At 35.7% G+C, this 25,171-nt stretch overlaps 2 protein-coding genes and 3 non-coding genes across 6 annotated transcripts; 1 reads left to right on the forward strand and 4 right to left on the reverse strand.

Annotated features, from left to right (window-relative positions):
- The first annotated feature begins 3,143 nt into the window (after window positions 1–3,143).
- LOC125216619 (uncharacterized) lies at window positions 3,144–5,572 on the forward strand. The gene is made up of 4 exons (XM_048118371.2): window positions 3,144–3,448; window positions 3,810–4,501; window positions 4,594–4,692; window positions 5,113–5,572. The coding sequence occupies exons 1-3, from the start codon at window positions 3,349–3,351 to the stop codon at window positions 4,684–4,686; spliced, it is 885 nt and encodes a 294-aa protein (XP_047974328.1). The 5' UTR covers window positions 3,144–3,348; the 3' UTR covers window positions 4,687–4,692; window positions 5,113–5,572.
- A 7,164-nt stretch (window positions 5,573–12,736) lies between these two features.
- Window positions 12,737–12,822, reverse strand: LOC125217178 (small nucleolar RNA Z196/R39/R59 family). Its single transcript, XR_007175597.1, has one exon. It is a non-coding gene; the product is annotated as a small nucleolar RNA Z196/R39/R59 family (small nucleolar RNA).
- A 92-nt stretch (window positions 12,823–12,914) lies between these two features.
- LOC125217177 (small nucleolar RNA Z195/SNORD33/SNORD32 family) lies at window positions 12,915–12,999 on the reverse strand. Its single transcript, XR_007175596.1, has one exon. It is a non-coding gene; the product is annotated as a small nucleolar RNA Z195/SNORD33/SNORD32 family (small nucleolar RNA).
- Window positions 13,000–13,119: 120 nt separating this feature from the next.
- Window positions 13,120–13,208, reverse strand: LOC125217253 (small nucleolar RNA U31b). Its single transcript, XR_007175670.1, has one exon. It is a non-coding gene; the product is annotated as a small nucleolar RNA U31b (small nucleolar RNA).
- A 7,166-nt stretch (window positions 13,209–20,374) lies between these two features.
- LOC125215344 (phytochrome E-like) lies at window positions 20,375–24,491 on the reverse strand. Of its 2 annotated transcripts, XM_048116734.1 has the most exons (5): window positions 24,170–24,304; window positions 22,307–24,059; window positions 21,358–22,162; window positions 20,953–21,246; window positions 20,375–20,769 (listed from the first exon to the last, which is right to left on the reverse strand). In XM_048116734.1, exons 2-5 carry the CDS (start codon window positions 23,865–23,867, stop codon window positions 20,565–20,567), a joined length of 2,865 nt encoding a protein of 954 aa, XP_047972691.1. In that variant the 5' UTR covers window positions 23,868–24,059; window positions 24,170–24,304; the 3' UTR covers window positions 20,375–20,564. The 2 variants fall into 2 exon arrangements, with proteins under 2 accessions (XP_047972691.1, XP_047972689.1); XM_048116732.2 differs by having other exon boundaries at window positions 22,307–24,491.
- Window positions 24,492–25,171: the final 680 nt, after the last annotated feature.

Consider the following 25,171-nt stretch of genomic DNA (forward strand, 5'->3'; position numbering starts at 1 on the left):
GAAAGAGAATAATATAGAAAGAGATTTGTATATACATTATTCTTTAGCTTACTTTACTTTCGCTCCATTCTAACTATTTTATATCATTTTTGCAAAACAACATCTGAATTGAAGTGCCTTACTTATAGTGGGAAAATGTAAAGTAAGTGAAAGAATAAAAAGAGTCTTCTCTACATTATTCTTTCTTATTACTCCCTCTGTCCCATAGAAATTGGCTTTCCTTTTTCATCCGTCCCATACAAATAGTCACATATCCATTTATGGTAACATTTTTCTCCTTTTTTTACTTTTGCATTTATGGCCCAACATTCACTACACAATTTCAACTATTTTTTCTCATTCTCTCTTACTTTACCAAATTACGTATTACACAATTTCAACTATTTTTTCTCATTCTCTCTTACTTTACCAAATTACGCATTAAAACTCGTGTCATCCCTAAAGGGCCAATTTCTATGGGACGGAGGGAGTATACTTTTTCTCCATTTTAAATATTTATTACTCAATCTCTCCCTTAATATGTGTCCCACTTTGGCATGGCACAGAACGGACTTTTAAGTAATGTAAAAAAATGGATTGAAAGAGTTAGTAGAATGTGAGCCCTAGTTTCATATACTCCCTTGTCCCATTAGAAATGAAACATTTGTTTTTCGGCACAAAATTCTATGTAGTATTGTTTTGTATGTAATGATGAGAGAATAAAGCAAGAAAGATAACAAATAGAGATGATGTTATGTCCATTTTAAGAAATTTTTCATTTTTAATGTGACAATCAAAAAAAGGAAAATGCTTCATTTTTAATGAGACAACACTAAAGAAAAATGCTTCATTTGTAATGGGACATGGGGTATTAGTTTTCTAAAACATGAGTGAAAATAAGTTAATAGAATATGAAGTCAACTACTAAAAATAGTAAAAATGGAGTGGAACAATTAATATGAGGTGAATCAATATAGAAAAATGAGACAAATGAGAAACGGAAAAAATATCATTTTTCTAAGATAACTATGGAAAAGAAGTGTGTCAAGCATGGTGGGACGAAGAGAAGAGATATCCTAATCGAACATCTATAGAATATGTAGCGACCACGAATATAAAATTATACTCCACAAATTATTCAAAATAAAGAATTCTCAAACATGACACTTATCATTTTCAAATCAAATAGAGACAGACACAGTAACCATACATGTTTTGGGGATTGGGTCGTTATTATTTATTGATATCCCATTTGGGTGATCATTACTGTTTTAGGTTGTATATATCAATAATCAATATCATGTCTCTATTGTGATTTAAAATTGATTTAATTAAAGACGAAATCATTAGATATACAAAATGCAAATGCAAATGCAATTAAATACTCCTATGTCTGGTTTTCTAAGGTACACATAAAAGCAAATATAGAGCACTCCAATTTGGAAATGATTACAATGCACTCGACTACTACATTATTCCTTCATTTCAAAATGTGCCGTTATTAAAATTCAAGTGTCATTGGCGGGCTATCCTAAAAAGGTCAACAATAATTGGATTTGAAAGAAGACAACAAAAGTGATAATGAAAGTTTTCTTTTGCACCAGGAAGGCACTGCTAACTTTATTATTCATTCTATCATAGTAAAAATAAAAGTTTTTTTTTTTTAATTGCATTAACCCATTAAAAACAAAAAGTTTTTTGAAATATAAATAAAATCATTTTTATTTTTTTCGATCTCTTACTTTATACTCTATTTATTACTCAAAATACAATAATGTATAAAATCTTGTGCTAAAAGTAAATATTTTATATTTAATGAAACAGAAAGAGTAAAAATTCAGCAGCCCTTGAGCCTTAGGCGCGACTCACTCGAGCCTCTGACTCTCTCTTCTACCATGGACCATGGTGGCAAGCCCTCGATAAATAAGGGTGTCTTCTAAGTCAACAATTTGAATCACTAACTATTCAATATATGTGAATGTGAATATATGCATTGTTACTAAATACAAATAATAAAAGTCAACAATTCCATAAATGCAATAATTGAATTGAATCCATAAATATGCGCGCGGCCTTTAAAAATTAAAGTTTCTTCGTCAAATAAAAAATACTACTACTGTTTGGATAGACGATGGCCGTCTATACCTGAGTACATCAGTTGTGGACTTGTAGTAGTAGTATATTATTATACTCTATAAACATTCAAAAATTCATTCAAACATGCATATTGCTATAGTTTCGACTAACCACGTGCATGTGTCAAAGATATAGTTCACCTATATATATACATACGTTAAAATATTTGATTTCATTGTGATGTTTACAAAATCAAATTGAAGAATACGAACAATTCCCTCTATGTTTCCTTTTCTTTTGTAGTTAGGGTTATATAATTTGACTTTTTTTTAGTGGATGATGAATGCCATTGATTGAGCTAAAACATATTATGATCTGCACATGCAACATTTGAATCATCATAATAATAATACTCCATAAAGCAAGAGTTAAAACACAATTATATTATCATAACCTATTTAAAACACCATTTTTATGAATTACTGATATTACCATTCTCTACAACGTCCTCAGCTAAATTATAGTAGTAATATTTCAAAAACTTTTATATCGAATTTGATTCAATGTTACCTTAAAACAAAAAATTGTGATCGACCTCTTCCATCAAGCTTGATTACCTTAAAAATAGTTGGATTTATTTAAGATCCAAAAGATAAGATGTCCATTAATCTATAAATTTATCATTCATGACCAGAATGACTTGAAACTTTTAATAATTAACACCTTTCTATCTTTTAACTATTCATAATAATCCCTTAACTATTTTTACAAGATAATCACTGAAATCCTTCCAATAGAAACTTAATTAATTTATGATTGATAATTCTTTTAGCTCTAAAACTCATAATTTCAATCATTCAATCGCAAATGTTTATACACCAATCATTCAAGTACAAATATTTGAATCTTAAAAAAATCATACGAAGCAAAAAACGAATCTTTGGTTCAAATTTCACCTACATAATGATTCTGTATCTTATCTATTTAAGTTAATTTTTTATATAAAAAACACTAATTAAGATTTAAATCTTCAATTAACCTAATTTTGGTGTGCAAAATTTAGCTGAAATGCGATGAAAACGCAGAGACACCACATTACTCTTTCTCTCTCTTTCTGCATAACCAACCAACCCACACCACCAATCCTACTATTTTACCATTTTTTTCCACCATTTTCAAACTCACTACACCTCTCTCTCTCTCCCCCTCTCTCTACCTCCATAGAGATTCCGATTCGGTGAGAGAGAGAATCGTTAATTCGAGCCCTCAATCAATTTTCCCAACTAAACAACCATGCCTTCAGGCGCCAAGAAGCGAAAAGCTGCTAAGAAAAAGCAGGGAGCTCAGCCCAACAGCAATAATCCCAATCCGTCCCTTGCTGCTTCCACTCAAGGTATAAAAATCCGAGCTTTATTTCGAAAAAGATTTTTTTTATTTGTTTAATTGAAGCCACACAGTCCCATGTGCGTTAAAGTTAGTGTGTGGGTCTTGATTTGTGTTTTTTGGATTGATTTCTCTATAAATCTGTGTCAATTTGTAGTGTGGCCGTTCAATTGTATGATTTGGGGATATTTGATGCCAAGGGTTTTGCGAGCATTTTTTTTTTATGCTGCAAATGGTTTTTGGGGAAAGTGATCTGGGAATTGATTCGTAGTTGTATTGGTTGTGTTGTGAGATTTCTGATTGTTTGAATTGGAATGTATAGTCTTGGTTTGGATTTGCTTATCTGCATTGAATGATTTCGAATATGCTAGATGTGAAGCACGAAGACGATAGGCAGAGTGACGTAGGCGAGGCGAGCTCGACCACATCTAACCCGAGTCACCATGAACTTCTGACCGAGGGCGAAGAGGAGAAGGTCCAGAATAGGGAGAATGCTCCTCCGGTGGAGGGTGTGAAAATTGAGGGGAACAACGCTGTCCCAATCGAAAGAGAATTCAAGAATGGGGAAGAATTCGCTGAAAAGTTTGAGCACGAGGAAACCGAGAGGAAATCATATGATGGAGGGTCATCCGGGAGCTCAAGAAGTAGCAGCAGAAGCAGCTCGGATGATGAGTCTCACGGTGTTAAGAGTAGCCATGCTGTGATTGATACTGTGCCTGCCATCTCTATTGGCGAGGCAAGTGAGGCTGTTGTGGATTGTGTGCCACCTGTTGTCTCGGATAAGGTTTTATTGTTGAGCGAAAGTCTGAAAGTGAAAACAAGCTCCCCATCTGGATCTAAAGAAAGTGGAGAGAAAAAGGGCTCTGTTGAGGAGCAAGTTGGAGGTTCCGAAACTTTCTATGACGCAGAAGCAATCACTCCATCTGTTGAGTCTGTTGGGGTGGCTTCTGATCTGAAGACATCAGTGGAAGAAACTCGTGAAAGGTTAAGTCTGTCATACAATGCTCCTATTGCTACTCATGATAACGGAACGGATCTTGAAAAAGATTCAGGAGTTACAGAGGTGCTGTCTCTGTTTTCTTCGGTGTTTGCAAATTCAACTTTGTTTTATGGTAAAATTATCTTATTTTTTGCACTCGTTTGATGTCTTTGCAGCCCTTGCTGGTTCCCCCTCCTCGTCCCGTGCAAACGACATCATGGAAGGGTTGTTGCGGACTATTTGAACTGTTCACAGGGTCGGATAGATAATTTATGGTTAGTAAAAGAAAACCCTTTTTCAATCATTAATTGCTCTTCGAAATATGTTCCACAACATGGATTGAATATGGAGTTCTCTATATTTTTTTTCTCAGTTACACAACTCGTTTAAAAAGTGTCATACCATGTAGTGTTTGCTGATTAATGGATGATATGCATCATCTAGAAATATTTTTAGATTTCATTTGAGCATCGCCTATTGTGAATTCGGAAAGCTTCTTGCTGTCGTATTGGGTTGATTGTAGGCTGACTTGTGTTGCTTGCACTTCACATTGTGACAAAAAAATTACCAGATTGTGAAAACTCATCGTATGATAATGATGCAACGAAACAAAAATACGCCTCGTTTCAATCTCTATTTTCACAAAAAGACTCTTTGGTTTATGTGTTCTAAATCGTTCCCTCTTACGGTTGCAGAAATTAGAGCATGGCGAATACCCTTTTGCTTATGCATTGCTAGGAGAGACTTTCCGGCAGGAGCTGTTCGTGAGCACGCCTCTTAGACTGTTTGATTCGGAAGACGAATTAGCGTTACAAGAAGGTGATCACGAACTGTAAGTCTCACTAGTGTTTTGGCATTACTCGAAAGGCGTGCTATAAACCAGTCTGGTGTGGGTACGAGTTTTTTCCTTTGTTTTCGCAGCGGATAGATAAGTTTTTCTTGTTGACGATTTCTTGGCGCAGTTTGGTATTTGCTTGAGGAACCTTTGTAGAAACTTGAAAAAGTGTAGCGTTTTTTCATCTTCTTGTTCGAGTCTGTGAAGTTGTCAGATTTCTGACTCTGTTTCATCGTACAATCGTTAGTGATATGGTGAATACTAAATAATGGTGTAAACGACTGGTCAGATTTATTGACGATCTATACTTGTTAGTATAAGTGTGGTTTTTTAACAAATTTTTATACCCTCTCACTCCTATAAAAATACGGGTATGTGTTATGACATGAGAATTAAGAGAAAATTGGTAAAATAAGAGAGAAGAGGAGAGAGTAGTTAAATTAGCGAGACTCGCACTGTTATTAATTATTAATGTTTGAATTGTGGTATAAGTTGTAAATAACTTGATGTATGTGGGTAAAAAAATTGAGATAACTTTTCATAAATAGAAATATCACCAACTTTGAGAAAAATATGGTATTTCCCACGATCTATTAATTTGGTCTATAAAATCACCAACTTTGTGGATGGTGTGAATTTCCCACAATGTTAATTCCCGGCCATCGCAATGATGATGTGTTGAGTATTAAATTGAAAAAACGATGCCACATAGATTTATATTTTCCATGAATAATTTCAGCTCTCCCTCTTGGGACATGAGAATATGAAAAAAAAGGAAGAACATTTTCGTTTTCTGGAAATCGGGATTGGATATGATTGTGAAATGGGATTGGGTATGAGATTTTAGATTTTTCAGGTTTGGATACTCAAAAATTTCAGGTCAGATATTCACGGATACCAGTTTGGAAAACTTTAGTACAAGTGAAACACGATGAATGACTTTGATATTAAATTAAACAAACACGATTGATTAATATATAGTAGTACATAAGTACGCATGATATTATTCATAATTTTTAATAGAGTAAGGACAAAATGTGGTCCTAATCATATAAAGATTTTACGATTTCGGTCCCAAACATTATGTTTTGAATTATTGCATCCCACACATTTAAACTCAGGCGGGGTTCAGTCTAGAACAGACGGTCAACATCTTTTAAGTTGATTTTGATCCAATTAAGCATTTTGATTATAATTTTTAAATATTTCAAAAACAAAAATTACTCCCTCACAAAAAATAGCATCATTTATTGCGGGACGAGTTTTAATGAGAAGTAGGTAAAGTAAGATAGAAGGAGAAAAAATAGGTACAGTAAGAGAGATATGGAGAAAAAATGGGTAAATATGAGAGAGTGAAGAAATAATGGGTAAAGTTGAGAGGAAAACTTTTCATTATAGAAATGAAACTATTTTTTGTGAACATTCCAAAATGGCAAAATATGACTATTTTTCGTGGACAATAAAGTAAATAGAAGATGCATTCATTCTCCAAACCAAGTTTCCCACTTTTATTTGTTATTCACTTTCTTCCTCTTTCAGCGCTGCCCAAAAACGAAAAACCTTAGTTATTAAAGTGGCTCAAGTTCGTCTGCTATGGAGCGTTCGACCTACAACAGAGGGTCCGGCGAATGTTGCAATTGCAAGAAATTTGCTTCACTTTGAATCGTGAAAATCTATGGCAAAACTACAAGGGGGAAGCTTTACTTTGTTTGTGAGTGAAAAGATTACACTTTTTTCAAGTGCTGCGAACCAATCAATGAAGATGATGTCGCTGGGACTTCTTCGACGTCATTGGGCGAGACTGAAAGTGACAGGTTAGGCTTGATTTTGGCATCAATCAATGAGAATATCGAGCCATACAGAAGTTAGGTAGTGTTGTGAAGTTTTGATTTTGTTTCTTTGTTGTTGTAATTTTTGTTTGTATATTCAACTTCAAGTAATCTGGAATGATGATGAACAATCTGGAATTTCTTTGTTATAATCTGGATTTGTTCAAGTAATGTTTTGTTTGCAATCTGAAATGCTTCTTTCATTTGTTGTATATACAGAAATGCTAAATTTGAAATATATACTACAAACCTCCATCTCTGGTCGAGATTCGATCGGAAACCCTAACCGGTTGCCACCTCTTCCCCGTTCAAATCTGACGCCAGAGTGGACCTTCGACACCTCGGAGGAGTCGATCCTAACTCCTATTGCGACTCGTCTATCTCCAATCCCCACATACTCGTGGGAGATGTGTGATTTAATGTCCACTGTGGTTCCTGAAACTGCTGAGGTGTAAGGCCCTTCGTGGATGGATTCCCAGCCACCGTGTTCCCTAAAACCTCAGATCTGGAAGGTATTTTGTGGATGCAGGGACGGAACCAGAAATATAAATTAGCCGGTGCTAAAATTTAATAAAAAATAATATTATTTAAAAAAATAATAATATTTAAAAAATTAATTTATTGATATGCTATACGGTTTTATTTATTGTTTCATTCAATGTCTTTTTTAAAATAAAAATATGCAATCAAATTTAGCAAACCTAATATTTTATTTGAAATCCGAAAACAAGTGATCATGTACTAAAAAATTAAGTTAAAATATGTATTACAATCAAATATATCTATAAAGAAAATATTAGAATAAAAACTAATGTATCTATAAAAGAAATATAAAAATAAAAAGTTAAGTTAAGATGTATTTTATTTAGGTATGTTTTAATTGGATTTTATGTTTTTTCAAATAACTAATAATAATTCAAATTACAAAGTCTATGAAATTGATGATTAGATCATGTTTATACTCAAAAGATTTTGTCCATGAAATTTTAAATTAAAGGTAAGGATATTGAAAATATAGTGCGTGCAAACTTTATATTCTTTTAAGAATTAAAATTTGGATAATTTGGTATAGAATTGCATTATAATTCTAAATTCTTTGTTTGATAACTCAAAATAAAGAATTTGGAATTGAATTAGAATTCAATTCAAAATTCATTTTTTTTAAATACTTACTAATAACTATCACATTTTTACTTTTTATCATGCTCCAAAATTCAATATTTTCCATTAATTACAATTATATCATATACACAAATGCTATTAATAAAATACTAAGCAATGATAATTAATTTCTACTCAACCTACACTATAATTTAAATAAAAGATACCCCATCTACTTATACATGAATATAGTCCTAACTTTCTCCATCTCCAGAGTCTCCACTCCAATAAACCAGAGTTCTTTTTGTCCATGCCCATATCACTATTTTTATATATTCATCACTTGGTCAGATACTTCAGAATCTCCTCTTGCTATATAGTATATACTTCTGCAAAACCAAAACCAAAAATCAGCAACTGATTGAAAATTTTCCAAAGACATCCACTAGAAAAACAACATTAAAAATGATGAGTATTAGACATGCACTTTTATTTTAACACACAAATATTATGGTGTGTCAAATTCAACTAGTCCAAATAAGTGACTAATTATCAGAACATAGAGATGTCAAATTTGAGTAAAGTTTTGCATAAGCAAAGCTACGGTCCAATTTGGTATGAAAGACTTGTAATTAAGCCGTAAACATCTATCTATATGAGGCTAGTGTCCCAAGCAAATAACTCCATTAGTAGGCAGATCTTGGTTTTAAAATTCGAACTAATTTCTTCATTCTCTGTTATTGTGATCCTATCGGTGAAATGTGTATTCGTCACATATCAAAACAAATACTAGTATCGGACAATCACGATCTCATTCCATATTCCATTATTCCATATCATTACCTCATAGATAATTCAGTTTCTAAATTTGTTCTACTCTAAATCATGTCAAAAAAAAAATCAGTTCTTTGACAAAGGAAGCAGAGATTCAGTTCAATATATGTGAGTTAGAAAATTCATACTAGCAACACAATGTGGGAGCCACAACCACCACCACTCTCTTATTATTGCTAAGTTTAAGTGAGTTCAGAATCATAGCAAAGGTGGAGATAGTGTTTGTATGGATTTGTTCACCGTTTCACCCCATAGCCCTCTATTCCTACTCATTCCTGTCCAACCAAAAAATGGCACCATTTTATGTTTGTTACCCTTTTGTAGTGTAGCTGAAAAAATGTGCATGCTGGCGGCTCAAACTAATCACCAAAACATTATACAGTACATCTCAGCATAACAGTGAAGTGATGAGACTTTTTTAATCCCATAATTATAAAATACATATAAATAGATAACTAAAGAGATCATAGATATAATATTTAAATAGATAACTAAAGAGACAAGAGATACAAAGTAAGATATAGATTACATGAACCATTTTGTTATTCATTTCAACTTGATCCTACTTGTTAAAGAAAGTAGGCACTCTCCAAACTCCATTTACCCCCACCCACGAGTTTATTTAAGTTCATCAAAAAAAGCTTTAACATATCCTATAAAATTAAGCCTTAATACATGTCTATGATCTCAAGCTCATACTGACTTAGAACAACAATGCCTTTTGCTTTTACTCTTGAAAAATGAAAGGGACTATTATAGCTCACTTGCAATGGAGTAGCATATTATGTTTAACCACCATTTGACAATAAGTTGAAATTAAACTTGAAATAACAATATATTAGTGATGAATAGTAAAGAAATAGATTAGTTATACCTTGTTAATTCAGAGGTGGGTTGAAAAGAAAAACAACGGTATCAAAGCTTAAACTATGAAAACTTTTAGTTGGATGATTTTAATATTTTTATAAATATAATTTATTTGTAGGATTGAAAGAGTACAAAACGCAAAAAACCATTTTTGAGGCTGAGGACTTTTGATCAAAGATATAGGGTTAAGAGCGTCTCCAATGACGGACGTCGCGGTAGGACGTCGCCGACGTCCAACCGGACGTCCGCCGTAGTGAAGGGGAAGGGCGCCCACGCCCGTCCCATATGCCCGTCGGATGGCCTCGCCCGTCAACCCCACGGGCGGGCGGACGTCCGCCGTAGTGGCGACGGTCGGACGTCCAGGTCTTAAATTTTTTTTATATTTTTTAAAAACTCTATAAATAGGGCTCGTTGAACTTCATTTCATTCACACCACTTGTGTTGACAAGTTTCTCTCTCTAAATCTACAAATTTCATTTCTACTAAAATGGAGTACAATAGGAACTCCCCCACCACGAGCGGAGGAAACACACCCACGATTCCCACCGGAACGGAGGGAAACTTTGCGAGGATGAATCCCCAAATGGCGGGAATGACTCCCCAAATATTCTACAATATGTTCAATTGGATGAGTCAGATGAGTGAGATGATGCCAGGGGCAGCGGGGATGGGCGGTATGCCGGCAAATATGGCGGGGGTGGGTGGGATGATGCCCAGGGCAGTGGGGATGGGCGGTACGCCGCCAAATACGGTGGGGGTGGGTGGGATGATGCCCGGGACAGTGGGGATGGGCGGTACGCCGCCAAATATGGCGGTGGGTGGGTCGATGCAACACAGGAGCGCCCGAGGACGCCTAGGGAATCTGTCTATCGCCCACATATAGATTTGTTGGCCGATGATTCCCCTAATACTGTTCCAAAGACTCAGTACGCCGGCACCGAGACTTTCTCTTTTGAGGAGCTGGGAGCGGTGTTGGGGCTATCGCCGATCCGTGAGACTCCCGATGAGGCGGAGCCTGCTGCAAGGGGCAGGAGCAAAGGCAAGGGCAAGGCCAGGGGCGGGGGTAGGGACAAGGGAAAAGTCCCGAGCTCTTCTTCGCACACGGGGGCAGAGGAGGAGGAGGGTGAGGATGAGCCGGAGAGGAGGACGATCTGGACCGTGTGGGAAAATGCCGCGCTTGCGAAGGCCTGGATCGGTGTAGTAGAGGATCCCTATGTCGGACCGAACCAGTATGTTGATCGATTGTGGCTTCGCATTAGTGAGGCCTACCTCATATGCAAACCGTATGGGGCGAAGCCTCGCACTTCCGAGCAATGCCGGAAACAGTGGCTTCGGTTGAGGCCTAAGCTCAGTCGTTTTGCCGCCCTCTACCAAAACAACATGTGCATGGCAACCAGCGGCATGTCTGAGGATGATGTGAAGAAACGAGCATTGGCCCAGTACCCCAACAAAGAATTGAAGTTCAAAAATTTTGACCAATGGGAGGCTTTTCTCGTGGTCAGGGATTCGCAAAAGTTTGTTGTGGGTGTCGACTCGGGCTGAAAGCGGACGAAGATCGACTCTTCCGGTGAGTACAGCAGCAGTGCTGGTTCGCACGAGCTCCGCGAAGCCAAGGAAGTGGCCCGCTACCACGATCAGACTCTCGCCGTCGTCGTCGCCCAATGGGGCAAAAGGCTGCGTAGCGGATGGCGAGGGAAGCGGCAGCGGCAGCAAGTCCTACGAGGCCCCAGAAGGCCCAGGTAACGACCGTCTCGCCCGCGCGCAACTAACGAAGATCCTGATGCAGCGCACGCGTAAGTGGTTTAGCACGCACAATCCTGTGTACAAAAGGCTGTGCAAGGATGTGGTAGATGCATGGCGTCGAGATTGGGGGCAGGGACGTTAGAGCCGGCAGCGGCACGGGCAACGGGGACGAGAAGGAGTAAGAGCCGATGGTTGTATTTCTCAACTTTTTATGATTATGTAATTTTTAGGTATTATGTAATTTTTTTAAAAGTTTTATGTAATTTTTTTAATGAAGTATTCGAATTTTTCCATATTCCGTGTCAACATTTTAATTCCATAAATTTTAAGTCCGTAAATTGAATAATTGTAAATTTAATTTTATTGATGGAAGTACTAGTGAGAAGTCCTAGTGAGAAGTCCTAGTGCAATGGGAAGTCCTAGTAAAATGGGAAGAGCTAGTAATGACATGACAGAAAGTAAGTTTTTGTAGGAAGTCCTAGTGAGAAGGACGCCGCCGAAGATGCTTTAAAAAGATTCAAATCCTTTGGCAATTCACATACATAATCATAGAGAATGTTGAACTCTTTTCATTCAAATAAACTCTCTTTAGCTATAGAATACAAACACAACAAATAAATCAGAAATAAAAGAAAGAGAAGGGAAAAATGAATAGCGCAAAATATTTTACCTTTGATATAACCCATTTAGCTTTTGACCCAGTAAGGATCCATGCTATTTTTTTATTCTGATCCGCTTTAACGTAGAATTGATTTCAAATTCTTTTCTTGAAATATGGAATTGAATTTATGAAATTGAAATTGGTGAAATTATAATTCAATTCCGATTCTAGTATTTGGAACAAGAAATTTCATAATTTCAGTTAAGAAAAGTAAGACTAAACATAGAAACACATAAAATTAAAAGTAAAATCATTTTAAAATAAATATGTAGACAGGAAATTAGTAACAGAAAGCTTACTGAAGCAACGCAAACTGTGTCGCAAGGCCTGTTCTAGTTAATTTATGCCCACAAAAACGAAATATCAAGAAATTGAATAAACTCCTTAACATTAGATACCATGGGCATAAATAAATCAAATAATTCTTGATAAAATGTGTTTGAATCAACAGCAATCTCAGTCGAAAGATGGTGATTTTGTATTTGATAATCACTGGATATCAGTCAATTGACAACAAATTGCATCACAGATTGCCATTTTTTCATCATTGAAAAATATCAAGGTTAAAAAAATGGCATTTAAATCAGAAATTGGTAAAAAAAAAGAAGGAATTTTTGAGATACTGATGAGAGATCAGATGGTAGTGCATGAAAGTATTCATCATTCAAATGCAGAAATATATCTATATGGGTAGATTATCATCATATCTCTTATTCAGATCTCGTGAATTCAAAGACACAGAATCAGAATTTTAAGAATTAATATAATTTGCAGAATTAGAACGAAATAAATCATCACACGGATCGAAAAAATACTCGAAAAATTGGGGGTGGAATCAGAATTTGAAGTGTCAATCACCACGTTGCATCTAATTTTAGATGCAAATTAAGCCTGGGGCGACAATTATGATTCATCATATTCAAAGGGCAAACAACTCAAATAAAATTGAAAATTTCAGAATCGAAATCAATAAAATAGAAAGAAAAACCAGTTATGTGAAAAGCAAAATGCTTTACTCGGCCGCAAAGATACTGAAGAAGTGAGAGGGGGAGTGGTTTATATAGAAAATGGATTTTGAGTTAGGGTTTTGAGGGTTTAGGTTATGAGAATTGGATCGCCGCTGATATATCAACGGCGGAAAACATTTTAGAAATTTTTGTAGGGCGTCGCAGCTCAAATTTTCTCCTTTTTAATAATGTTAAATTTTTATTATAACTTGTTTTGTTTCAAGAACAGAAAATGGATTTAATTTTTAGTTTACTAAACAATTTTGGCTCTTAAAACAAAACAATTTATAATAAAAGTTTTATACTAGTAAATTAGTATTGTAGTATAAAATTTTGAGTAATGTGGGTAGGGATGTCAATCCAACTCCAAATATGTGGGTCGGCCCCAATAGCCTAAACAGGTTGGCGGGTTAAACAAGTTGGCCTGAACGGATTGCGGGTCGGTCCGATGGGGTGTGACTTTTAAATGAAAAATATTACTCCCTCCGTCCCGTTTAAGATGACACGTTTTCCTTTTTAGTTTGTCCCAACTAAGATGACACATTTCCTTTTTTGGTAACTTTCTCTCTCCAATTAATACACTCAACCACTTTTTTTCACTCATATTAAAATATTCATCTTTCTTTATCTCTCTACTTTAATACTTACATCCACCTTCTCTCTCTCCAATTAAACACTTTAACCAATATCTCCTAAAACCCCGTGCCGGCTAAGCAACGTGTCATCTTAGCCGGGACGGAGGGAGTAAGTTTTAGAGTAAAGACCAAAATTGGTCCTGAACATATGGTCATTTTACGTTTTTTGTCCTAAACATTATCTTTTGGATTTTTTGGTCATGAACACATGGAAATTTGATCATTTTGGTCCTGAACATATAGAAATTTGATCATTTTGATCCTCCGTCAACATTTCCGTTAAAAAACTAACGGTCAACGGGTTTAATCCCGATTTTGACCAAATTAAACATTTAATTCTGATTTTTAACTCCCTAATTAATTCCCTAATTATTTTTATAAATATTCTTTTAAAATTATATTCATCACAAAAAGCAAACAAAATCTAAAATTCCACCAAATAGATCTCAATTTCTCGAATCAGCGGCTACTTCACTCACACTTCTAATCATGAAACGCCTCATTTTCCTGCTAATTCTCGCTCTCGTCTTCTGTTCTGCACAATCAAGATCCATTATCCCGCGCCCTCAACCTCTTCCATCTCTCCAAATCAGCAACAAAACCCAGGTTTCCACATCCGACAGATTTTGTTCTTAATTTCATAATTTTTAAAACCTAATTTTTAATGGATGATTGCAGAATCAAGCGAGCTGTTCGTTTACTTAGTCATTAGGACCAGTTGCTCATCTACTCGATACACGTGTGATCATATCAGTCTTGCCTTCGGCGATGCTTCTCGAATCGGAATTTGGACGGATCCATGGCGGCGAAGGACAAGGTCTTCTTGTTGCTGGCCTCAAAGTAGAAGTCCAGCGCGAAGAGATCGGCCGGCTGGAGGTTCAGATTGTCGCTGCACTCTCTACGGCTGTAGATCGTTGCAATTGGATCAGATTTTTTGCTTTTTTGGTCGATTTTTTGGTTGAATTTGGAGGATGGGGTTTTCTTATTTGAGGAAGAGACTAATTTTAAAAGAATATTTATAAAATTAATTAGGAAATTAATTATGGAGTAAAAAATCAGAATTAAAAGTTTAATTTGGTCAAAATCGGGATTAAACCCGTTGACCGTTAGTTTTTAACAGAAAAGTTAGTCCAGGACCAAAATGATTAAATTTCCATATGTTCAGGACCAAAAAATCCAAAATATAATGTTTAGGACCAAAAACGTAAAATGATCATATGTTCAGGACAAATTTTGACCTTTACTCTAAGTTTTAAATTTTTTTATATTTTTGAATTTCATGTAACACAATCAATAGTCTCCTTCAATCTTCATTCTACATTTTCCCATTCGATCCCATAATTTCAAGTTCTATCTCGACTCATTATTCCATCATCCCATCATCTGCCACTACTGTCTTACCTAGGGGTGGGTCGATACGATATATCGTATCGAAAACGTTGTATCGTGTTTCGTATCGAAAATATCGTTATGAAAGACTTTCATATCGTTATCGTATCGATAGTTTCGATATATCGAACTTTCGATATGGATAATATCAATATCGTTATCGTATCGATATTTCGATATATCGTAAGATCGATACGATATATCGAAATATCGTTATCGTATCGAATACCTGTATATCGAAAAATATAATTTCAAAACTGAAAAATAACACAAAAATTAATAAAACTTCAACACAATAAAATAAATAGTGTTCTTATTGGGATTTCATATATATTTTTTCTAAATATATGAATGAATTAAATGGATTTATATATTTATAATTTTAAACTTCAATATGTATTGAATTTCAATATGTTTCGATATATACGATATATATCGTATATTCGATATAAAATGATATATCGAAAATATCGATATGTATCTTATATTCGATATAAAACGATATATCGCGATATAAGGAAATTCATATCGTTATCGTATCGAAAACTTACGATACGATACCGTATCGTATCGAAAATTACGATATACCGAAAATTCGATAATTTTTTGATATTTTTCAATACGATACGAGCGATATATCATTTTTTTGGTATTTTTCCCCGGCCCTAGTCTTACCACCACCAAAGCCAATCAAGACCAAATTAAGAACTAACACATCAAATCTCAATATATTTATCATTTTAATCATGATTCATATAAGATATTATTTTAAATTTTCATAAAGAATTAATTATGAACAGTACCAAGACAGAACATAAGCTTTAATTCAAATTGATTGATTTAATTTGATTTATCTTTGTTTATGCTATAATTGATCGAGATGAAAAGCATCTCTCCAATTATTATTTAAGAAAATTATAAAAGTTTGAATATTTTACATGATTCTAAAACTAAGAACAAAAAAATTATCTAAAATTGGAAAATCATTTTATAGGGTAATCATTTTATAGAGTAAAATTTTGATACAAGAGATTATTTTCAAATGTTTTTAGGCCTGAATAGCCTGATGGGTTAGCCCGAAACGCAGATTAGGGTTAGGGTTGAAAATTTATGACCCGAAAAATTCATAACCCGAACAGCCCGGCAACCCAAACGGATTAGCCCGATTGACATCCTCAAATGTGTGCCTCTTTATAATTAGAGGAAAAAGTACCAATATATCATTATACTGGATTTATCGTCTAAAAGAATTAGTAAATTTTTAATATATCGTGATTCTCAATATGGTAGGATATATTATCGATATTTTGCTATGATAATTATATGAATTTTCATATATCACATTACATACACATGGAAATTTTTTTATACACCCTTAATACCAATTATTTTAATTTTATTAAACATATTTATAATATAAACGATACAACGGTATTGCGGTGTAACGTATTGAAAGATGGTATATGCCGAAAAATTTCATGATGCCAAATTTTTGTCTGGCATTCCTAAACGCGGTATCAAATTGTCCATTGTTTATCCCTTGGTTTCATGTAGTTTTATATATATATATTCTGGACTCACAAAGTGATTTTGGTCATATTTGTTTGACGGAAAAGTAAATTTGACACCTAAAATGGATACTAAGAAAATGAATTATGAGAATATGATTCTTATCAACCTAAACTTTACTTTCCTATATTTTTGAACAATATCAAAATTTTAAAATTTACTCCCTTCGTCCCATAAAAATATGTGCACTTTCCATTTCGGTTCGTCCTACAAAAATATGTGCATTCCATTTTTGAAAAGTTATATTAATTTAATAATATAAGTCTCACTATCCACTTATATTACTTTAACTACTATTCTCCTCGTTTCTCTTACTTTATTAATTTTGTCTTAATTACCTTGTCATACTCATTGTCTATATTTTTATGGGACGAAGGGAGTATATAATTTAAACACTAAACTATAAGCCAAGATTTTGGTGATCTAAATTGAAGGAGTAAGTCTTATATTAATTACAATAGTGACATTTGTTAACACAACAACCCTCAGATTCACTCACACACTCACAGTATGAATAATCTCACTCACACAGAAAAAACACACACTAATCTTGAAGAAGAACGAGAGAGTTTCTTGGAGAAAAGAGATTCTCTTTTTTGCTTGATTTCTAGCTCTACAAGATACAATAACCGAGCTATTTAAAGCTGGCATGAGAGTGGTAACTGCCACTAACTAACTGAAACAAGAAAACAAGAAACTAAGCCTCCAACGGCTATTTCCTAACAAACTAACTAACTCCAGCGGTTAGTTTCTGGAAGCTATTTCTTCTCTCTTTCGCATTTCCTTTTCTAAGTCTGAGACTAAGTGTGCACTCATTCTTACAATATTAATTAATATTTTAATAGCTTTTGATTAAATTGAGCCTAATTTAACAAAGTTAGAGCATCCGCAATGGTGCTTAGGCCAGCAATAGGTCAGCAATAGGCCAACAATTCTCCCCCCTGCCACGTCAGCAACACTAAAAAATCTACCTGCCACATCAGATTTAGGCCAGCCATAGGCTAGCCGCAAACAAAATAATTCAAAATATACTACATTTACGGAATTAAAATTACGATTAAAATACGGAATTAAATTTACGAGACATATACGGGAAAATTCATTAATTTTATTTAAATAAAAAAAAGTACATTAACTAAAAATCATAAAAATAACATAATAAAAAAAAATCCGGGCTTCCACACACGAGCCACCTTGAATCTGTTATAGTTTGCCGCTAGCCGAACGGGGGTCTCGTTGCCCGGTCAGCGAGTCAGGGGGTCAAGGGGGGCGACGCCCCCTTGCCATGGGGGTCCGGGGGCCTCTCCGCGCCCCCCGGCCCGACGGTATGACATGTTTCTGTTTTAGGTCTTAATTTTGTATTGGGTTAGTTGTTGTTGTCCATCGCTAGATGTTGCTCTTGTACAGAAATTTAGAGATAGAGAAAATCGCGTTTATATAGTTTTTCAAAAATTAAAAAAAAGAATTAATTTTTTTTTTTAAAAAGAATTAAAAAAAATTAAAAAAAAAACAAAATTCGGCTCTGGCCGATCGGGCCGCCACAATGGCGGCCAGCGCATCGGCCAGCCCACGCCGATCGGCTTGCCGATTTCGCGCTGGCCGACTCCAATGGTTCAGCTAACCGATCGGCCAGCGCGACGAATCAGCTAGCCGGTCGCTAGCCGCCCATTGCGGATGCTCTTAAAGAACTCTACTATTGGCCCCTCCAAAAGGCTTAGTCATGCTCCTAGGCCATAGGGTTCATGGTACACCGTTTTGCCGATCTTCTTTTCGCATACTCATTTGGATAGAATTCAACGAATAAAAATGTTTTCTATCAAACACACACTAATCTATACAATATATAAAAAGAGAGTTTTGGAGGTATTTAAGGAAATGCGCTTTTAAAATAAATATTAAATAGTATTTAAATAAAACTGTTTTTTTTACCGAATTAATTAATAACATCAAATAAATCGTATTAATTTAATTGGTGGGATCTATGCACTCTTCCTATACCATTAACTGCCTTCCACTACGTTTCATCAATAAACCACCACAGTATTAATTAATAACATCAAATACCATCCCAGTTGAATTTTGACTTCTGCGAAGAGAGAAGCCAAAATGACATTTTTTTGAGATGTTTTCTTATCATCATTTTCGTTCTATCTACATTCAGGTGATAAAGCATATATCGACGGATGGAATGTTGGTATTGATGGTATGTACTTCTGAAACTTATTATTATTATTATTATTATTGCATTTGCTTTTGTTGTCAATCAAATATAATGCCCTTAGCCTTCATTTATAACCTTAATCTCAAAATATGATATCTTCAGGTATGCGTGTTGGTGATAAGAGGAGGTTAATCATTCCACCTTCAATGGGTATGTATTGAATCTAACAGATACTTTGAAACTACCACCACCATCTTACATCTCATTAGTCCATTGAAGTTAGTTTATTTATTTTTAAAATCTGCACTTTGTGTTATTATGATTGTGCTGCAGTTATGGAGATGTTCAAGTAGGAGCCGAAATTCCGCCAAACTCATGGCTAATCTATGACATTGAGTTAGTGAAAGTGTATCACTACCTTTTGTTTTGTCTAGCTTCATTTCCCTTCCATTCTGGCTCAACACTCTTGAAGTTGTGGAAGAAACTAGAGGATATAATAATAGAAATTTCTGCTCGCCAGTGATTAGTCTCTACACATATGCTCGCCAATTTCACCTAGCAGAATTTGGTTTCGAAATAGGTGAGTATTTTGTGAAATTTATAGTCATGAACTCTTACGGATTGTGACTTTTAATAGTGCAAACGCAAAGTTATGTTTGCAGAGTTTTATGAGCATAGCGGATTTTGGTCTTATTTTGAAATTTTTATAAGCTATGAGATAAATTTGTGTTATGTTTTAGTTGTATAATTTGTATTTTGTTTACAATTTTGATATAATAACATTGTTTCTAAATTTATTAATTAATTTATAATCTAAAATCAATGTTTTAAAATAATCTTAATCTGTGCATCGCACAGGAGTGATACTAGTAATATATTGAAACCTCTTTTCTCAAAAGTTTAATTATTAAATAATCAAATTGTAAAATCAGTAGACTCTTAGTTTGTTAGGAGAGGACTTTGTGTCGCAATTTTTCTCAACACCTAAGATAATAGTTCAAACTTTAAGTTAAACTTTGTATTAAGACTTAAGTTGATGTTGGCTGCTACTAGATTAGTAATGCAGAAACTTCGTAATCTATTTAACACACATCATCAATCATTTTCATCATTTGAAAAAAACTTCAAAACCAAGAAACCTCATAACCGAAACTAGAAATTGGAATTGGCCAAATATTGGCAGTTTCAAACCAAAACCCGAATCTACCATGATCGCTTGTCCTGGAACCGTAACCACCTACGGTTCCAAGACAAGCGATCACAGTGCTACAGTTTTTAAAATACACAAATTAAGCAAGGTAATCTACTTAAAATAACCAACTCTCATTAGTCATAAGAATCTCTCTTTATATTTATATTGTCCTTACAAAATTTACATAATATTTACAACTTAGGATATAACATAAGTGTCAATTTCATACATCAAAAAATATAACAACATACTCGAACAAAAATACCTACAACTTTTACAGTTAGTTGTACGTACTAGTTAGTTAAGAGTGTAGCAAACATCGAGCTATGTAATTTTGGATCGAAGCTCGATTTCAGTTTGGAAGTAACACTGGTTTTGCTCTCTAACGTAACGAACATTACCTTTCATCATGCCGACAAGCTTCTGGGAAATGTTCAACGCCATTCCTTCTTGTGTCGTACAATTGCTTTCCTCGCCAAACATATCTTCGATCAGAGAGTGAGGCAAGCCTTGGCCAGGATGAGCCATTCTGTACATACAAGTAAACAAAATCTTGTACTCCATATCAATTTTTCTTATATATAGTGAGATATTCACATCATAAACATGTAAGATTTCAGAAAACCTTGCAACTAGTGTTCTAAATTTATAATGATCTTCTTATATATGAGCTAAATTAAGAAAACCAGCATGAGTGTGTTGTTTATAATACCTGAATTTCAGAAGAACAAATCTATTTCCATCTTGTATTACTTTCAATTCAGATGATACATCCATTTCCACCCAACCATTTGGAGAAGGCGCATAGTCCACAATGCATAGCAAGAAATCGGACAAGGCCAATTGGAGCTTCATTTGGTCGCCGTATACACATAGACTTTTCACTTGCTCGGGGATGTCATGGATAAGATGCAAATCCTTTTCTCTTAACAAAATCATAGCTTGGCTCAATATAGCATTCACAATATCTCCCAAAAGAAACTCTTTGACTTTTAGCTCAGTCATGCTGCACGATCGAAGGAAACATCAGGTAAATAATGTATTCGTTACGAGCAACTAACATCGTGCTAGTATTAGAAAATAACTTGTTCTAGAAGATGAATTTAAAAAGACTTGCCTTTCTTCAAAACTTCCAACATGAGTGTCGTCGATGATGGATAAAATCTGTCTTTCACAGGCATTGCTAGTCTCGAGAAATTTCTTTTGATCATCTGAAGCGACCGAGCCTTGCAGGAGTTTATGGGTGAAACGGATGCCATTAAGCGGATTTTTAATCTCTTGCGTAACGTAAGCCAACTCTTTCCCTAGCATAAGCTCTTTCTTTTCCTCATGTTTATCGATTGTGGGCTCCTTTCGACTTATCATTGTCGTCTGCAAAAAGCACAAACATCCAAGTATCTGTCCGCTCTCGTTTGCTCTCTTATACGCAGTCAAGTATACCTCGACAAACTCTCCTCCTCGATTGAAGAATCCAAAGGAAAGCTTTTCGGTTTCATGGCCACTGATAGCACGGTACAAAAGGATCATAAACTTGGTTAGTGCATCTTGGCCTTTCAATCGACATAAACTTCCAAAAATCTCCCCAGGCAGCGTTTTCCCAATGATCTCGTGCCTCATCCAACCGGTCAGCTTTTCCATGACCGCATTCCATTCAGAACAACGTGCATTCTCATCAGAAGCAAATATGGGTGGAATCACATTATTTACACTTTGTATTATAGCCTTGTAGTCACCTTGCATACGGATGATATTAGTCGTCGCTGTTTTCTCAGCGGTGATATCTTGACCTATAAAGCATGCCCCCACGACGTTGTCTTTGTAGTCCCTGCTAGTGCACGCATTTACCAGAAGGTATACGCATGAGTTTGGTGCATTCACTCCATACTTCTTTAGCTGTATTTCCACATTTTTGTCCTCAATACCTAGATGAAGTCGAGATAGGTGAGTCGTGCAATAATGAAAAATAATCGAGCAACATGTGCATAAACTGATAAAAGTGGAAAAGTCGAAAAATATGAACATGATCAAACGAATAACAATAACAACAAAGAACAAGAAAAAGTTACCTTCAAGAGCTCGGGCCAGAAGGTTATGGACAACTTCACGTGAATTCTCATGGACAACATCAAGAACTAGTGACTTCCCAAGAGCTTCAAGCAACTCCAATCCAGTTAACTCACATATTTTGGCATTCCATCCATTTATCAAACCAGATGAGTCGACCCCAAGAACTGGAGCAACAGATGTTTCGATTAATCGGGACATTTCAGCTGCCATTATAGCAATTTCATCCACTTGTGCACCCTCCGAATCAGAGTTCACACCTGGTTTACAACCACTATCTTCACTCTCTTGAAAACTATCTCTCATTATAATTTGCAAAGAATGAATTGCATTGATCTCAGCAGCCTCCCACGGGATACTCTTGCTTTTCGCTATTTCAAGAAAGGCGTTAAACGAAGATCTGGGATGCATCTTTCCACCATCATCTTTGTCTTCCTGATTTTGTTTAGCACCTCCCCACTTGATTTCTTTTGCAGTGTGAGACCTAAACCAAAAGACAAAGTCTCGAGTGAAAATTCTTGCAGCAGCCATGCCACAAACGGCATCACCTAATAAAGCTGCTCGTGGATAGCCAGCATCAACAAGACTGTCTGTACTCAACCCCATAGCATCTCCAAGTGTACTCAACAACCATCCAACGATATCATCCATCTGCGCCTCTGTCGGAGTGACACCAAGCAACCAACATTTCCCACCGTAATAGAGTGCAGCCCCGTCACACTTCACAAGATCCATGATGTTAGGAGACTGAGTCACAATGCAAGCCGGAGCTTCTCTAAAGAGCATATCAGTCAACAACGTTTGCATATGGATGCTCCTCTTCTCCGCCATCTGTGAGGCCGCTTGAATCTCCATGTAAAGCTGCAAACCAAACGCCTGCATCAAGAACTCACAAGCATACCGGAGAGGAAAAGGGACGTAGCGTGGAGACGTGTGGTGGCACACTACCAACCCCCACAACTTTCTCGAGCCATCATTCTTTACCATGACCGCCATCACCAACGAGGCAATAGACCCCATATTCACCATGTACTGAGTATGACAACCATAAGGCGCACGAAGGGTGGAATTCACCAAACAAAGAGGCTGTTTCAGCTTCTCACTCTGAACTATCCCAACCGGTTTAGCCTTGCAATCATGGATCATCCTAACACGATTCTGCTTAAACAAGAACCTCACCGCCTGTGGGACATCCGTGGCAGGGTAATGCACCCCTAGATACGGATCCAAATCAGACCTCCTAATCTCCGCCACAACCTCACCATGATTATCCTCGTGGAACTTATACGCCATAACTCTATCATACCCGGTAAGCCTCTGAACATCCTCCACCACAGCATCACACAAAGCTCCCACATCACCCCCGGGCAATGACTGAAGCCTCGAAATCGCCCTCACAGCCAATTTCTGAGACCTGACAGCCCCAGCATGCACAGCAGCAGGATCGCCACCATGACCAGGCTCCAAATCAATCACAATGCCTACATCAATCCTATGCAATATAGCATAAAACGGCTTGCGATTACTCCTCGAATACACCAAAATCGGATTCAACATCGACATCTCCCTTAAACCAACAGCCGTGGCCAATGAGGCAGTGGAAGAAGCAGTAAAAAAAGTTCTTGCATCAACCCCAATCAAGCTCAATTTTCCCCCAATTACAACACCTTCAACCCCCAAGATATCAAAGCAATTCTCACTATAACCAATCACAGTAAAATTAGGCTCCTCAACAGCAATCAAACAACCAAAAGACTGCACAAAACCACCCCTTTGAATCTTAGTCAAGTAAGAAGTCATCTCTTCCTGAGTACTCACAGTAGAAGGGGCAAAAGGGACTGATTTGCAGTAGTTAAAGAAGTTACCGGACATCCCAGCTTGCTCGAACTCAGCCATCAATTTGGCGTCGGCATTGTATAAAGCTTTAGTCTTGTCGTCGGTTTTGAGGTTGCTGGCGGCGGAGGATGACGTGGCGGCTGCCGGGATCGTCTCCATTTAGCTTTCTTGGTCAAGAATTGTGGTGAGGAAGTGGAATCGAATATATAGATGGAAGAATTTTATCATCATCGTATTGTACTATGTATTTTGCTGTGTGTGTGGCCACGCACTTTATATGTACTGCATTATGTACAGAAAGAAAGAATCAATTTTGTTTCGTTTTTATTATGTTGCTGTAAATTCTGATGGCGATTACAGTCGCTGTTGTGAGAGAAGACGACAGCTGACTTCCTCGGAAGGTGAGACGATGTTTTCAATATCAACAAGTCTTGACCAAATTTTGTACAACCAAAATCTAGTTTATTTGACCAAAAATAGGTTTATTTATGCATTTAATTAAAATATTTAGATGCATATATAATACATGGAAAGTGCATAATATTGTGGTCATATATTTATAATTTTTGTATAAATTTTTTTATTTTTTTAGAACTATAAATATAATTAGTGCATACTTTAATTCAAATATTAAAAACAATAGAAAGAAAATTTAAATATAAATATAAAAAATGAGGTTAAAGGCTAATAGATCTTTTTAACTTATCCAATTACGTACTATATTTATAATTTTAATATATAACTAATCCATCAAATTATTAATATAATCTTATTTTGGTTGTACAAAATTTGGTTGTTTATCATTACTCTTTCAATATTTCTACTCGATTAATTAAGTACATTTATACTGGATGGAAAATTTACCGTAATTACTAAATATTACTCTCTCCAGCCCTCGTACTCGCCGTTAGCACGAGATTTAAGAATTTAGAATTTCTTTTTAAAAAGAAAAATGTGACAATTTTTTGTGGGATTTTATGGAACAGGATACATGTATATGACAACCTCGGAAAGTGAGAAAAGATAGAATT

This window comes from Salvia hispanica, chromosome 3, assembly GCF_029641045.1.
Source record: "Salvia hispanica isolate PSC_SH4W2 chromosome 3, Shi_PSC_v1, whole genome shotgun sequence".
In the NCBI taxonomy this organism is placed as follows: domain Eukaryota; kingdom Viridiplantae; phylum Streptophyta; class Magnoliopsida; order Lamiales; family Lamiaceae; genus Salvia; species Salvia hispanica.

Bases quoted from the DNA above. Each gene is read 5' to 3' on its own strand.
- LOC125216619 (XM_048118371.2), top strand. From the start codon at position 3,349: ATGCCTTCAGGCGCCAAGAAGCGAAAAGCTGCTAAGAAAAAGCAGGGA. The intron at 3,449-3,809 runs GTATAAAAATCC...CGAATATGCTAG, and splicing joins CCTTGCTGCTTCCACTCAAG to ATGTGAAGCACGAAGACGAT. The intron at 4,502-4,593 runs GTGCTGTCTCTG...ATGTCTTTGCAG, and splicing joins AAGATTCAGGAGTTACAGAG to CCCTTGCTGGTTCCCCCTCC.
- LOC125215344 (XM_048116732.2), bottom strand. From the start codon at position 24,299: ATGGAGACGATCCCGGCAGCCGCCACGTCATCCTCCGCCGCCAGCAAC. The intron at 22,163-22,306 runs GTAACTTTTTCT...GACTTCATCTAG, and splicing joins TCTGGCCCGAGCTCTTGAAG to GTATTGAGGACAAAAATGTG. The intron at 21,247-21,357 runs GCAAGTCTTTTT...TCGATCGTGCAG, and splicing joins GTTGGAAGTTTTGAAGAAAG to CATGACTGAGCTAAAAGTCA.